Genomic DNA, 16,525 nt, shown 5'->3' with positions numbered 1-16,525 from the left:
ATTATTACTATGTTCAGTTAGAGAAGTCAGCAGCTGAGTCTTCAAATACTCCCTGTGCCCATGGAGAGCCCTGTTGTCCTCATTAGGTCACTGCAGAAATCCACTTGTACACAATATGATGGAGGGATGTGGTCCTATGCAGGATTTTTAAAAACCATGATTACTTTCTTATCAGGTACAGTGAAGGCCTATTCCTTCTCTCAGCAGTATCAGACAGATTAAGGACAGGGACTTAATACTGTATATTTGATTCCTTTAAGGACAAGTGGAAACTAATTCCTTGTTGATTTTTACATGAATTATCTGCACTTGTCATGGTTTTTTATTTAATGTGCTGAGAACACCATTGTGTCCGTAGCTCTTCTCAGAACCTCATTTTAGTTTTGACTTCCTTCCCTCAAAAATATTTTTTTTTTCTTTCCCTGCTCTCTTGCCATAAAAGACTTGACTTACATGCACATATGCAGATGTATGTATTTCGTAGGGACTTGACCTTGAAAATGTTATTCTGTTTTTTCTCAGTAAGTCTAGTGAATTCATTGCATAACTGGCTCCTCTATCTCAGGATACTATCAGGATAGTATCAGGAAATTTTGATGAATATCTAATTGAACCTCTCTAAGGAATGGTGCAAAGTGTGCTTTCTGCCCCGAAATGATGGAAGTACACGGGAGAGTTAGCTGGGGACATTGTGTGTGGTTCAGTTAGGCTTTAACATTACAGTGCTCTTGTACTACATGGGCCCAAAGTACTTGTATTTATTGAGCTCTTTTTAACTTTATATGTCATACAACAAAGAACTTAGAATCACTGCAAAACTGTATGTCTAACTCAACAACACAAGCAAATGATGAGAAGCTGTGGGCATCTAATGCAACACAGCTGAGCTGAGGAGGCCAACAGCATCCTGGCTTGCATAAGAAAACAGTGTGGCCAGCAGGGCTAGGGAAGTGATTGTCCCCCTGTACTTGGCTCTGGTGAGGCTGCACCTCAAGTACTGTGTTCAGTTTTGGCCCCTCGCTACAAGAAGGACATTGAGGTGCTTGAGTGAGTCCAGAGAAGGGCAGCGAAGCTGGTGAGGGGTCTGGAGAACAAGGCTCACGAGGAGCGGCTGAGGGAGCTGGGATTGTTCAGCCTGGAGAGAAAGGCTCAGGTGTGACCTTATCGCACTCCACAGGTACTTTAAAGGAGGCTGTAGTGAGGTAGGGGTTGGTCTATTCTCCCATGTGCCTGGTGACAGGACGAGGGGGAATGGGCTAAAATTGTGCCAGGGGAGGTTTAGGTTGGATGTTAGGAAGAACTTCTTTACTGAAAGGGTTGTTAGGCATTGGAATGGGCTGCCCAGGGAAGTGGTTGAGTCACCACCCCTGGAGGTCTTTAAAAGACATTTAGATGTAGAGCTTAGTGATATGGTTTAGTGGAGGACTTGTTAGTGTTAGGTCAGAGGTTGGACTAGGTGATCTTGGAGGTCTCTTCCAACCTAGATGATTCTGTGACTGGAGGAGTTACTGATTACGGCATAATTTCAGTAGCTTGTTCTTCTCCTGCACCGGTCACGAGATAAAGCACAGTTTTGTGGTTCTTCACCAGGAGTTAAGTTAAAACTCTTTTCATCCACTGGAGTGAGAGCCTGGCACCATGACTCAGCTGGCAAAACCATCAGTTGAGTGAGATCCTGCCCCAGGCCCTAGTATTCTGTGTGCCTCTGAGCTGTGTGTACTGTTCAGGAGACCTGGCTGGCAGGAACCATGCAGACCTGCTTGTGTGCATGTGTGCCTGAGCGTACTTTAATTGATATAGTGCAAACTTCTGAATCTATATCATTGTGAAGTAGTCGTGGTTGAGTTTCTTCTGAAGGAGCTTTCTGAGGAAAAGCATTTTGTCATTTTCCCTTTTGGAGTATGTGTTATAAATCATCTTTTGACTGGTTTCTCTTTTGTGGTTCCTGTCTGAAATTTTACTCCAATCATATACTTTAAGAATTGTCTCAAAATGGTTTTCTTTATCCTCTGGAAATTCAATTCTTTAGATCCCTCGGGGTCAGTAACACTGTTAACCTATTAACAACCAGCTTCTGACAAGAATCTGGAAACGGTTCGAGCTATTCCAACTTGGCAGCATACAGGCTGATTCTATTTTGTATACATTTTAAAAATAGTAGAAATGGTTCACTGTAATTACGCTTAGATCTTCTGTAATTTATTGGTGATTAGATAAAGTAATGTCAATGATATTTTATCTATTTGGAAGCCTAGGATGATTTGGTGGATGTTTATTTTCTAACATTAGGAACTGAGACTCCATAACCCTATGTTTTGGGTTCCTTATATTATTAAAATGGAATTGAATTACTTTTTTTTTTTCTTCCCATAGTCTAATTTTTCATCCAAGCATCCTCTTTCCTGTTATTGTTTTAAGCACTGGATTCCAGAACAACAAGAAAGAAAGCAGGCCATTCTCTCTGTTCCTAGACTTTAAATATGAGTATTTCTTTCTCAGTTCTTTCCTCTTTCTTTGAAGCAGGCTTGAAACATCATTAAACATTTGCAGTTGGTGGATCTCATTTGGAGAAGCAAGTACAGCTGTTTAAACAATTTTTTTAAAAGTTTTTAAAGTAAAAAAGTCCTTTCAAAAGGAGGTCTATATTTTTGATTGCTGTGTGAGGAAATCCTTCAAGATTCTGGCATCTGTGGAAGAGGAGGAAGCCACATAATACTGTTTTTAACAGATTTTGTCAGTGCTTTGTCCTACTTTTCCCCTTTTAGAAACACAAAAATAGATAGACCCAATGACATTTTTTTGAGTAACTGCATGTCATAAGTCCATATTGTCTTCTTGTGTTTTGTTGTTGTTGTTTTTTCTTCCACCTTCGTCTCTTCAGGCAGTGAGAATAAAGATCTAGCTCTGTCCTATACTTTCCATTTGATAAATCTATGATGCATCTTGCTGTGGTAGTCTGATCTCCTAAGGAACAGCAGCTGCATTTCAGCAGCATTTTATCTCTGTGCACCCTACCAGAACGCTGCTGTTTCACATCTCCAGCAATCCCAACACACAGCTGATGCTTTGGAATGACAGGATCAAGTCTAATAGTCTGCCTATGGCAAGCATGAGGTAGATACACAGACACAGAGATGTTGCAGACTCGTCTCCTTGTTTTGTGTAGCTGATATTTACCACCTGCTTTGCATGCCCTGTTTTCTCTCAGCAGGGTACAATATATATGGGAAGACAGGCTGCTCCAGTAGGTGCCCTCGCTTGACATTTCAACATGACCACAATCTAAGGGGAATGGTTGCTTAGTTCAGAAGCAATTGCTGGCCATTTAAAAAAAAAAAAAAAAAAAAAAGCTGCATGTGGGAAGTGCAGATTTTACACAGAACAGTCATTTATCTAACACAGACTCATAAATAAGTTTTGGTCAAACTACTTTGTCTCTCACTAAAAAGCAAAATGGAACAAAACAAAATGTGATTGCATGATAATGCAGCTTCCTTTTAACCTAAACTTGCAGCAGAAATATTTGTCTTTCTACTATTTTATACAGTTAACTACCACACTGCAATTTTCCTCTATAGTTGGCATCCTTAGCTGTATGATTTCCTACTGGTTGAATGATTTGCCTCATCCCTAGTATTTTTTTTTGCTTGCTGAATCCCTACTGTTACTGTACTAGATGCTTATACGGTCTAGACTTTTTTTTTTTGCTACTGCCTTACTATTCTTATTTACTCTTTGTTCAACTGATGAAAATAAGAGCTCTTTGCTCAGAGTGAACGTTTTCCCTTTGTTACCTGTTTAACAGTGCTTAAGGTATAGCAGGTCTTTTGCTGATACAGCTAATGGACTTCACTCAGACCTCTGCAACGCTGTTTTATGCTGCATGTTGGTCTTTCCTATATAAATGACTAAGTTAATAGTCAAGGAAATATTTTTTAATGATAAACTTAGAAGCATAGGGAGAGGAGGATTTCATGAAGTTCATAATTTGAAGCTCATCCCTCCTTTTATTTCTTTTATTTTTTTTTCACCATTTTCACCATTGGAGTATAATGCCCTGGAATTCTGTGAACTGTTCTATGAAGTTGCTTTGCTAGAGACAGGTATAGGATAGCACAAATCAGTTCATTAAGATCTCGGACGGTGTAAAACCAGGATCTCTTTGTGTCAATAAAACTGTAACATAAAATGCTAGGCAAAATACCAAGACTGGTTACAAGCTGGATGCACTGTATTAAAGGAATCTTTTTTCAGAGAGGAATTGAGTGATCGACATTAATCCCTGAACTTTCAAATGGGCCTGAAATTCAAAATGACATGTCTTCCCCCGGGTTATTTTGAGAATCCCTATCTTAAAGTGCAACATATGCCAGTAAGCATTATATAATTAACATTCTACATTTGCACTGCTGGTGCAAGTGTAGGCTGTCTTTTCAATGGCAAACCTTAGTTAATTTCAAAAAGAAAATGTTGGTGTGACAGTGGACTCCAGCATGAAAGTTAAAAAAACTCTCCCGTAGCTATATCATTCATGAACAGTGGCGAACAGTAGTTAATTATTTATTTAGTATTTGATTTCAGAAGGTATTATCTTTTAAATGCATAGGGTGTGTAACAGATACCTCTAAATCAATTAATCCAGTGTGTAGTATAAACTGAGTAAATAGTCTCCTGTCATTTAATGAAACTTTATAAAGAAACAGACTGTTTTTTCTTTCTTTTGTGTGTTTTATTATGATGATTATTATCATATACATTTTCATGAAATTCACCTGCTCATTTCTATTTAGTAAAATTGTTGGAATAGTACCAAAGAAACTACTTACCCGTTCTGTCTAAATTCACTTTACTTTTACATTGCCTTCTGAGCAATATTGATGTGAAGAGTAGATCAAAACACATCATTCTGCCTATGGATTGGTGTGCAGTGCTATATTTTGCTATAATGTCTGAACACAACTTAAGGAACACCTGCTATTTGAATTCTGAAATGATTCCTACCAAGAGTACTAAAAATACAGTTTTTCTACTTTCTGATCTATCTGTTTGGAATGGTATTACTTGAAAACAGCCTTCAACAGACCAAGATTGTACCATAATTCTTTTTTAAGAAATATCTGGAGTCTTGGATAACAGCTTATACTTGAGTTGTTTGTGACAGTGGGAGGAGGTGAACTAGTGTCATTATCAATAGAATCAGGTCAAAAAGTTGTATGATTTTGGATACAAGTAAAAGCCCATTGATAGGATAACTAGAGACAGAGGAGTTGTGGGGGGTGGGGGAGGAGGAAGTGGGGTAATAATAAAAGCAAAGAGAGAGGAGTAGGCTGAAGGATGGTATTTGTAGATGGAAGCAAAGTAGCTGAGAAGAGGTCATAAACCCAGCACTTATTTTCAACACCAGTACATTACACATTTCAGCACCCTAGGACATTATAACATTTGCTGGTGTATATAACAAAAAGGTTTATGTTTCTCCACCTGTAAACATAACATCCTACTGAACAGTTTGGTATCTTGATAGAATCGGCTGCATGAATATTTTAGCTAACTGAATATAACTCAGTAAACTGTCAGTAAGAAATGCAGCTTTCATTAAAACAAGAAAGTGAAACATTGCAAACTCACTTCATTGTACTGCTGACTGAAGTATGTATGTATATCTATCTATCTATCTATATTTAAACTTAGGGCAATAACCTTGACTAGGGGATGGGGCAATGTCCTTATAGATGGTTTTTGGTGTGTTCTAATCTATTTATTCTTTTGCTTTTTAATCACAGGTTTCTGTGCTCGAGAGGCAGATATTTGACTTCCTTGGTTATCAGTGGGCACCCATCTTGGCAAATTTTATACACATTATTGTAGTCATACTTGGCTTATTTGGAACCATCCAGTATAGACCTCGTTACATAACAGGAGTGAGTATTTCATTTTATTTATTTATTTTGATGTGCATGTTAAAAAAATAAAAATAAAAACGTTCCAAACTGCATTGCTTGTAAAAGAAATAGAAATCTTGTTTTGGTTTCACTTCTGTAATATTTTACATTCACTCATTACACTTCTGAGGTACCTGCAGTAATTAAATGGTAACCACCTGCAACAGTTAAAAGTCAACAGGAAAATATGGGCTTTGAAGAACTGAATAGTTTTTCTAGACGCACCAGATCTCCACAGCAGATTCATCATTCATTATAGTTATTCATTATTGTTATTATCAATCGTTGGTGGAGTGCCTACCTGTTATGTGTATCCCTTCTAGAAATTATAGTACAAGTTCAAAAATAAAATATGAGAGTATGGTGAGAAATGTGTTTATGATAGTTAAAGACTGAGGGGTCCAGGATAAAAAAATAAGGATTTGGATCTTTATATTTTTAATCCATTTCTTTTCTTATTCAGCCTCTCACACACAGACTCAGTATTGCTATACTCACTGGTATAATACAGTATTAATGAAATCCTCATTTCATCAGCTGTTTGTTTTGTTGTTGTTTTTGTTGTTTTCCCTGATGTACAGTTCTATAAAGACAGGACAAAAAAATTCAAAGCTATTACTCAGAACACCTTTTGTTAGACATAGATTTGTATAACAATATTTCTATCCAAATTGACTGCTAATTCAGTTAAGGCTTGTAATATGCTTCAGGAACAGGCAAGAGACCAAAAGATTTGCTTGTGTGCTATCATATTTTCCATGACAATGAGTAAATGAGTTAAGTCCACTGAATCCATACCCACTTCTGCAAAGTCTGTGTCCTGTTATAATGTTCCATTGTATAACAGTCATCACTCAGCAGATGGAAAGGTTTTTCTTTTACCCTGTGCTACCATCCATAGTCCAGTAGTGTGACCACTAACAGCAATACATTAATAGTTGTGTCTGTGTTTCTATTTCTGTGATTTGCTATATGCAGAAAATGTGTGCCCACAGGTACAATGTATTCATGCATACCCATGAAAATTAATGTAATCAAAATCATAGATTACGAACACTGGAAAAAAAAAAAAGCAAGTCTGAAATATTTTGAGTGTTTCCTTCAATTCATAACTCTAGGAGTTATGTGAATGTGAACTGGAGTTTTCTTCCACTTCTAGTGCTATGACGAGTCCAAAATACTTGAAAATAAAATAAATAAAAATTAAAATTAAAAAAATCAATCAAGTGCCAGTTAAGCATAAAAAAACAAAAATACCATCCTAAGACTATAGGCAAATGAGGATAAAATGCGCTAAAGAATAAAAAAAAAAAAAAAAAGCTAGATTTAAATGCCCTTTTCAACAGGAGTACAGAAAATTAATTGCTACAATGATGAGTACGCTGTGAATGGGGAGGAATACCAGCCTTATGAATAGGTACTGCTCACATGTGTTTCTGGATGCTGCCATTTGTATCACACCATCCTACTAATTTTCACACCTATCTTTTCTTAGAGATCCCCCCTCACTGTAGCCTATCTGGTTTTGTGAATTTCTCTCCCTGCATCTTGTCATGGAATTGGATAGAACTGATCTAAGATCAATTTGTTTGTCTTGCTCAGATTTTATAACAGAAACCTGAATCTGCTGTCTATCACGGGCTGATTAGGTAAGGAAACAATGACAAAACTTTCATTCCTTATTAGTCAGCTCAACAGATGACTGCTTTGATTGTTTTCATTACTGCTGTCTTTGGAGATTATCTTAAAGTCAGGATGAGGGAAATTTAACCGATCATTTGGAGGAAGAGTTAACGGGACTGCATCTTTTTTTTTTAATTTCTAATGGGCCCTGAATAGGCACCTTGTTGAAACTGGACAAAACTCAGTGGCATAATCTGACATGAAGAATAAAGTTATGAGTTGAAAGGCAAGAAGAAAGATTAAGACAACAGCTTTTAAACCTACAAAGATATAGCTATGAGGTTTTTCAGCGAGTGGATACAAATACTCAGACTTCAAGTGATTCTGCAAGGGTCTATCTGCCTAGAGTGGACCATGTAGGACCCTTAATCCACAGTCACATTAGTACCTTGAGTAAAGATTACTTCAATAAGACTACAATAAAATTCCTCTTTCACTGTGCATGCTTATAAAGGCCATCACAAAACTATTTTCCAGGGATTGTGAATCATAGGTTAAAGAGGGCAGGGAGGTTTTAAGGTGAGATTTCAAGAAATGATTCAGTAGTTTAGGGAGAAGAGGAAATAAGTTTTAGACAGATGAGATACCACAAGTGAAAGAGTGTCCTTGAACTTAGAAGAGTAACAGGGAAATTTAGAATTGGGTGAGAAGGGAATAGATAACTGTGTGGTTTCAGGCCTTGGAAAATAGTTCAAATACCTTGGGACGCAGAAGTTTTGGTGTACAAGGAGGACTGGAAAATGAAATTTAATAAAACTAGAGGGGTTAATCTTAATGTAGGTTTGGAGAGAACACATTTGTTTTTATTTATAAACCTAAACCATTAACAAGTATGCCACTGATTGATTCAGGAAATAACACATATCTTCTAAAGATGGGAATAAGCATCTAGATAAAAATAGCTTTTCAAAAAATAATAATTAAGTAAACCTTTCTGTGTATGTGTAAATTATAATGATAATCTCGTTTATCTAATGATAAAAGAACTACTTAACAGCACTATGCTGAAACTTAGAGATAGGGATTTCAGTAGGAACAAAGGTTAGCCAGTGGAATGACTGAGACTTAAATGCGTTTTTTAGCAGTGTTGTAATAAGATCGGACTATGCAAATTCCTGAGGGGTGTACTGGGTCTGGCTGGGATGTTAACTTTCTCTGCAGCAGCCCATACAGTGCTGTGCTACACTTGTAGCTAGAACAGCATTGGTATCACACCAGTGTTGTGTATTCTGCTGAGCAGTGCTGGCACAGCATCAGGACTCTCTCTAACCCGCCTAGGGGGTGGGCAAAAAGTGAGAAAGGAACATCACCAGGGCAGCTGACCTAAACCAACCAAAGGGATATTCCATACCATATGATGTCACACTCAGCAATAAAAGGTGGAGAAAGGAAGAAGAGGGGAGGGGTGGGCTCTCGTTGCGAAAACATCTGTCCTCCTGAACACCAGCTACCTGCGTTGGGGCCCTGCTTCAAGGACGTGGTCAAGCATCGCTCATTTGTGGGAAGTAGAGAATAATTTCTTTCCTCTGCACTTCCACACAGCCTTTATTTGTTTTGTTTTGTTGTGTTCTTTTTTCCCCTTTTCCCCTTTCCTTTTTTTCCCTTTAGTTAAATTGTTTAATTAATAATAATATTTCCTTAATAATTACTTTTCCCTTTAATTAAATTATCCTTATTTCAACCCATGAGTTGTTCTTTCCTTTACTTCTTCCCCTCCTCTTCTAAGGAGGGAGAGTGAGAGAGCGGTTGTGGTGGAGTTCAGCTGTCTAGCACGGTAAAACCACCACAAGGGGTAATACTAACGAAAATTACTACGGGTTGTGAAAAGAAGTGGTGCTCTTCACCAGGGTAGGGCTCTGATTGGAGGCTCAGTTTCTGCCAATTCCTCTATAGAGGGATTCCAGCTGTGCTGAGATGCTCAGCACGTATTCCTCACTCTACTATGTGCTGAAAGAAGAATAAGGAAATGGCACAGAGTGAACACGTGTTCTGATTCCTGCTTCATGGAAAAGCTTAGCAATCACATTCTACTGTTTTCTTAACATTCATAGAAAGCATTCTCAGAATGCATAAGAACGACTGAAAACCCCATTTCTGTTGAGTGTCACTGTCTTCTTCAAACAGAGGAATCCACCTGACCAGTGAACCACACCCTGTGGTATTCCAGTGCCAGAGTGGTAACACTGTAAAAATAAGTACTTTGTTTATTCACTGCTGTTCAAAGAAGATAAAAGACTATATAAAGGAGCTCAGCAGTGACATAAACAGATAGAGAAAAACTTTGAAATTAATTATGAAATATAAGAATTTCAGGAAAGTCATGTCTGGTGTGTTACAATGGACAGTTACAGGTTCTTCAGAAGGGATAGGTGGGACAGGCGAGGTGGGGGGGTGGCACTCTATGTAACAGAGGCACTGGACTATATGGAACTTGCAGTTGGTGACAATGTGGTTGAGAGCCTCTGGGTAAGGGTTAAAGGACAAGCAAATAAAGGGGATGTAGTTGTGGGAGTCTACTATAGACCACCCAACCAGGATGAGGACACCAATGAATTATTCTTTAAGGAACTGAGAGAGACTTCTAAATTAGTTGTCCTTGTCCTTACTTCAACCTTCCAGATGTCAGCTGGAAACATCACAGAGCTGAGACAAACAGGTCCAGGAAATTCCTGAAGTACCTTGATGATAACTTCTTGGTAGGGGTAGGTGCTATGAGAGCCAACTAGGAAAGGTGCCCTCCTAAATCTGTTGCTTGTAAACAGGAAGGGTCTTGTGGGTGAAGTGATGATAGGTGGTTGCCTTGGCCATAGTGACCATGAAGTAGTTGAGTTGCAAATGTTTGGTGATAGGAGGAAAACTGCCACCAAAACTTCAACCCTGGACTGGGGAGAGCAGACTTCAGGCTGCTTATGGAACTAGTTAGTGAGGTCTCCTGGGAAGCTGATTTTAAAAACATTGAGGTCCAACAGTACTGATTGTTTTTTAAGTACAAGCTCCTAAGAGCACAGGAACAGGCAATTCCAAAATATTGGAAGTCAAACAGGAGGAGCAGAAGGCCAGCCTGACTGAGAAGGGATCTTCTTCAAGAGCTTAGGCAGAAAAAGACAGTGTATGGTCTCTGGAAGCAAGGTCAGGTGACATGGGAGGACTGCAGGGATGCTGCTTGCCTTTTCAGGGAGATAGTTCGTGTGGCTAAGGCTCAATTAGAGTTAAAGCTGGCCAGCAGTGTGGGTGACAATAAAAAGGGCTTTTTAAAGTATGTTAACAGGAAAAGGAGGACCAGAGCAAACATTGGTCTGATACCTGATGAGGATAGTCACCTAACAAACAGGGAGATACACAAAGCAGAGACGTTTAATGTATTTTTCACCTCTGTCTTTAATACCAGTGATGGGCTCTGGGACCCCAGCTTCCCTAAGTTCAAGGACCGTGACTGCAGGAATGACAAGCTCCCAGTCAACCCCTAACTTATGTGGGATTTAGTGCTCCATCTAAATGCATATAAATCCATGGGGTAAAATTATGGAGAAGATTATTTTGGGAGTTACTGAAAAACACCTGAAGGACAACACAGTCATTGGTAACAGCCAACATGGGTTCACAAGGGGAAGGTCATGTTTAACAAACTTGATTTCATTTTACAACAAGATCACCCATCTAGTTGACCAAAGGAAGCTAGTTGATGTAACCTTTCTGGATTTCAGTAAATCTTTCAATACTGTTTCTCTCAGTATCCTTTTGGACAAAATGACCAGAATACAGTTAGATAAAAACATAATAAGATGGGTGAACAATTGGCAGATGGGTTGGGCCTGAAGGGTTCTTGTAAATGGGGTTACATTGGGATAGCAACCTGTTAATAGTGGAGTTCCTCAGGGCTCCATTTTAGCACCACTCCTTTTCAATGTTTTCATAAGTGATTTGGATGTAAGACTTGAAGGCTTTTTGAGCAAATTTGCACATGATACCAAATTGGGTTGGGGCTTTTGGCTCCATTGAGGGTGGTGAGGCCTTGCAGAGAGATCTAGAAAGGTTGGAGAGTTCAGCAATCATCAACAATATGAAGTTTAACAAGTGCCAGATTCTGCACCTGGGAAGTGGCAAACCTGGCTATATGTACAAACAGGGGGATGCGATGATGGAGACCCAGGAGTCTGACTCAATGATTTTTGTGGGTCCCTCCCAACTCGGGATATTCTATGATTCTATGAGTAGATATCTATAATTTCCACTGCTTCTTCATATCTTTTTTATCTGTTATCTTCTAGAATTAGTTCCAAGAAAGGAATATTTTTTATACAATTCTGTAGGTTTTATTGAGCAGTTTCATAGAAAAGTAAGAGTGGTGAGAAAGTGAAAAAGCATCTCTGTTGAAAAATGAACAAGTTTTCTTGCCTTGACCATAAAGTGAAGATCCAATACTTGAGAAAGTTTTTAATCCAGAAGAAATTACCTTGTTTCAAATCTGTGATAGTATAAGATTGTACAAAGTGTTCTTGTAATGACCCATTCATCACAAAGTTACAGTGGACACTGGCTGTGTATGTAGAAAAATTATGGAGTGGACAACAACATTACTAAAATTTTCTCAGGGATTAATTTATTCTGTTCTAGTATTTCCTTCTCTTAGACATAATAATAAAAAATAGCAAGTGCTATAGGTGTTCACGAGAAGCTACTACAGACCACAATATACTAGGAGAAAAGAGCAAGGATCTCAGTTTGACACACAGCAAATCTGAAATCCTTAAGAACAAAAAGAATCTTGTACAGGATAATATCTGGTCACATTAAGTCTGGGAGAAAAGGATTGATTATTACTGGTACAATACTTAACACATAATTGTTGATATATATTAAAAAAGAGAAAGAGGCAATTACCTTATGTCTGAGATTTCTTGCAGCAGCATCAAGTCTGCCAAACTGTTAGGCCCCAGAGTGCAGCTGAGTTAATGTATGCCTTTTTGAAATCTAGACAGAGTCAATGACTTCAACACCCTTAGTGGTATCTACTTAATGCCTTTTATGACAAATAGCCCTGAATCCATCAGGTCTGTTTTGGAAGTTTACAGGTACATGTTGCAATTTAGTATGCTCTATGTTTCTAATATTCAAAGAAGTGCATGAAAGTGTGCATCAGTTCATCTGTCATACGTACATGTCAGGATACTATCAAACAACATCAACCATGTTACAGAAAAGTGTAAAACAAAGAAAGAATATCAGGGAAGCTGCAGTTCTGGAGCCATGTACTGTCATCTGCTTCTTTGAATTTTAAAGATGGGCTTCAGTATAGTTAATTATTGGCCAGATTTTTTTGTGAAATAGTATTTCAGGACACTGTTCTGCTAAATCTTGTAAGAGAATCAATTTTCTGTTTGTTTGTTTGTTTGTTTGTTTGTCTTCCCTGATGGAACAGTTATTTAAAAGATTTAAAAAAAAAAAGAAAGCTGATTTTTATGCTCAACACTTTTAACAACACAGTTCTGAGATTAATTTATTTTATTGATCTAATCCAATTAATATTCCAGATGCTTGTTTTATTTAAAAAAAATAAAGTGCCTATACTCAAGCTCAGTACAGGAATTATATATATGTATCTTCTTTATTTAAAACTGTTATATATATATGTATTAAATAGGTTTATGTAAATGTGTATATATATATATATATACACATATATAAACCTATTTAATAAAGAGGACAATTAAATGAAATGGTCAGCCTGTAAGGCTGGTCAGCATGTAAGCTACAAAGCTTTTGAAGTCTATGAAGTCAGATTCCTACCTGAACCTGCTCTCTTTATAGGGGTTCCTCAGGAAGTACTTTTGTCTCCACTCTGAGACAAATCATTCAACACTTCATCTAATTTTACCTGTGTGATAATTTACTGTGTTGCAACTAAAATGTAGATATATTTATAGATTGAGGCATGTAGTCAGACAAAATATTTGTGTACTCTGCACAACTTTTCTGAGCAAGTGATGATTTGTAGACATAAGTGATTATCTTCTGCATAATCATTTTGAGCTAATGCTCAATAATAATAGTACCATTAAGGCAATGTGGACCTTGAATATTTTAGTAGCAGCTTTATCTGTTGGCTGTCACAGGAAACTGTGAATCAGGATACTGGTTCTGTTTCAAAATGTGCCATTGGCAAGATGTTTTGTTTGCTAACATGTCGTTCGAGAACACAAAATGATATTCTTCAGTTTGTTCCTTGATTCAGTAGTTTGCTATGGATAATAATTGTGAGTTTTTTGTTTGTTTGTTTGTTTTCCCAATATTGCCAATATTCAACATAAGTTTGTGGTAATTTTAATTCTAATATTAGTAACAAAATAGCTATATAAATAAATAGGTATTCAATCTACGTTATCTTTCTAAGAACAGCCTGCCATTTCTTATACAAATGTCTTTGAAAAAACAAAACTGCCGTTTCTTATACAAAACTTGCCAAAACTGCCATTTCTTATACAAATGTGTTTGGGAAAAAAAAAAAAAAAAAAAGAATTTATTTTCTGAAAATATTACTAATACCAGCAGCAGAAGTGTTATTTCTTAGGATATTCTGTCACTATATTTATTAAGTCTTTGTTGAATGCTAATCACAAAACAAGTTGAACAAGACTGAAGTAAATCCACTTAAAAATGGAAATAGTACTTGTTGGAAACATCTTTTCATTATCCATGAAGTTCTCAGCATAAAGTTTCCAGGGTTTAGGGGTTTCTATCAAGTTAAAATATCATGAAGCAAGTTATCTGATTTGTGTTGTGAAACTTAAAGACCAGATCAAAACAAAGAAGCGTATGACAACGGAATTTTATTTACATACATTTCCAGAGGTACTCCAAATGTACTCCCACTGGAACAGCTGAAAAAAGGAGGTGAAAAAAAAAAAAGGCAAAAAAAAGCAACAATTTGAGATATTCATCCAGTAGTATGAAGTCACAGTAATACACACTACCAGCACATTTTCTATCAGAAAGATAAAAAAGATTCAGAAGATACCAAGTATATCAGATCAAGGAGATGACAGCATTCCAAAAACAGGTCTTTATGGAAAGCTCTGACTGTATCTAAATAGAAAAAATGTTAGATCAGATAAATCTTTAATGAAATAGTTACTCAATGCTTAGTCAATTTATTCATGATGTGGTTGATTAAAAATTAGTCACACAGAAAGTTCAGTTGAGAGTAAATCAAATGAGTTTGTTAAAAAAATAATTATCTTTGAGTCATTAAATAATAGTGACTGTGATATTCGTGGTCACTGTGTCTCATGACATACCAAGAATTAAGCATTTATTACTAATCTTCATCTTGGTGAGAAAGGGGAATAAAAATTTTATCATAGGTTAGAAACCCCGTGGTTTCTTACCCCATCTCTTACCATAGGTTAGAGATTCCAAAACTGAAAAGGAGACAAGAGAAGGAGGAACAGCACAGTCATATAGCTAGTTAGTAGAGACTATTAACTAAAGTAAACGTCTTTGTGAGAGTTTTCCTGATGAAGTAAACTAAAAAAGAAAATGACTACACTAATACAGCATACAATTGTATAAAAGTAAGAAAAAGCTTTGAAGAGCAAAGTGTATGAGCAAGAGTATGAAGACAGAGAAAAAAGTGCAGAATAAAAATAGAAAATTTAAAAGAGCACTAGTAAACCTTCAAAATGAGTATTGCAGAAGCATTTATGGGACACTCCAGGTAAAGCTCCAAATCATAACATGAATTAAGACTATTATAGTGCTGGGGAATCCACTTTGACCCCAAATTAACCCCAAATTTCATTCATGGTTTCATTTTCGTTATGCCAGATAAATCGATGCTAAATGAAGCACTGGTATTTTATGGTATAGTAATTACTGCATAGGGGCACTTTCACGAAATGCTTTCCGTGCCATGAATAGCAACATGAATTCTCCTTAGCACCTTCTGTGATAAGTCTTCAATATCTTTAATATTCTTTGCATTACAATGTTTATACTAAATACTTTGAGGGATGCTTACCATTTGTTGAAGCTCACCTTGTTAAAAAGATCCTTTGTCATGGTCACCTTTTTAGCTGTCCTCTTTCAGTTCTCATGAGTTTGCTGAAATATCTCTGTGTTCAGAAATATGTTCAGACATGCCTGGAAGGAGGGCATATTATTTTTTGCTTAAAAAACTCTTCTAAATATTACTGATAAGAATTTGGATGTTATAGAAGGGTAGGGTTTGGAGATTCTGTTTGTATTCTGTCATTTCACTACTAGAAATTTCTTCTGTAGGAATGATTTCTGTAAATTTTGTTAACTGCTATTTTATCGGAGAGTTTTGCCCACTTCTGGCAAGTGCTGTGAAAAATCGTTAGGGATGTAAGTAAAAGACTGCCCTTTGGACTTTAAACAACATCTGCTGAAAGAGTTTTCAATTCACAGGGAAGTATGCCATTTAATAGAGTGCTTTTTACTGCTGTTGTGTTAAAAGATTAGACATTATTATGTTGTGGATTTAAATGTGCTTTCATTTATACTTAAAAGGATAGGCTCAGCAGTTTACTTTTGAAACAGAATCTAGCGTACTTTATAGTAGGGGCAGGAAGGTGAAGAGAGTAGAAGTTAGTGAATATCTGGCAAGTGTCAACACTGTAGGGGTTCAACTAGTCCAAATTTTGAGTCTGATGCCTTGCGCATATACAGAACTTGAACAAAGAAAAGCATAAGTATTCCAATGGGCAAAAAGTCATTCTTTCTTTATGTGTATTAGTTAGTTTACGGATGGGATATTGAATACCAGTTTGAAACATATGGTCTGCTTTTTTATCTGATAATTGGTCCAGAAAGCTTGTCTAGGCCTAGATTACACTGGTGCTTTGGTTTTGACTTCTCCTTCTAGAAAAAAATTTTGATAA

The 16,525-nt window shown here is 37.0% G+C and overlaps 1 protein-coding gene across 5 annotated transcripts in view; it reads left to right on the top strand.

The window, feature by feature from the left end:
- Window positions 1–16,525, top strand: part of NKAIN2 (sodium/potassium transporting ATPase interacting 2) — a 571,961-nt gene that overhangs the window by 247,775 nt on the left and 307,661 nt on the right. For all 5 annotated transcript variants that reach the window (XM_048065587.2, XM_066994333.1, XM_066994332.1 and 2 more), the window contains one exon: window positions 5,784–5,921. In XM_048065587.2, the coding sequence (XP_047921544.1) occupies window positions 5,784–5,921 (138 nt within the window). The remainder of the gene's footprint in view (window positions 1–5,783; window positions 5,922–16,525) is intronic.

The sequence above is a fragment of the Anser cygnoides genome, chromosome 3, assembly GCF_040182565.1.
Source record: "Anser cygnoides isolate HZ-2024a breed goose chromosome 3, Taihu_goose_T2T_genome, whole genome shotgun sequence".
In the NCBI taxonomy this organism is placed as follows: domain Eukaryota; kingdom Metazoa; phylum Chordata; class Aves; order Anseriformes; family Anatidae; genus Anser; species Anser cygnoides.
Note: the sequence above shows the minus strand (reverse complement) of the source record. Positions and strands in the feature narration are given on the sequence as shown.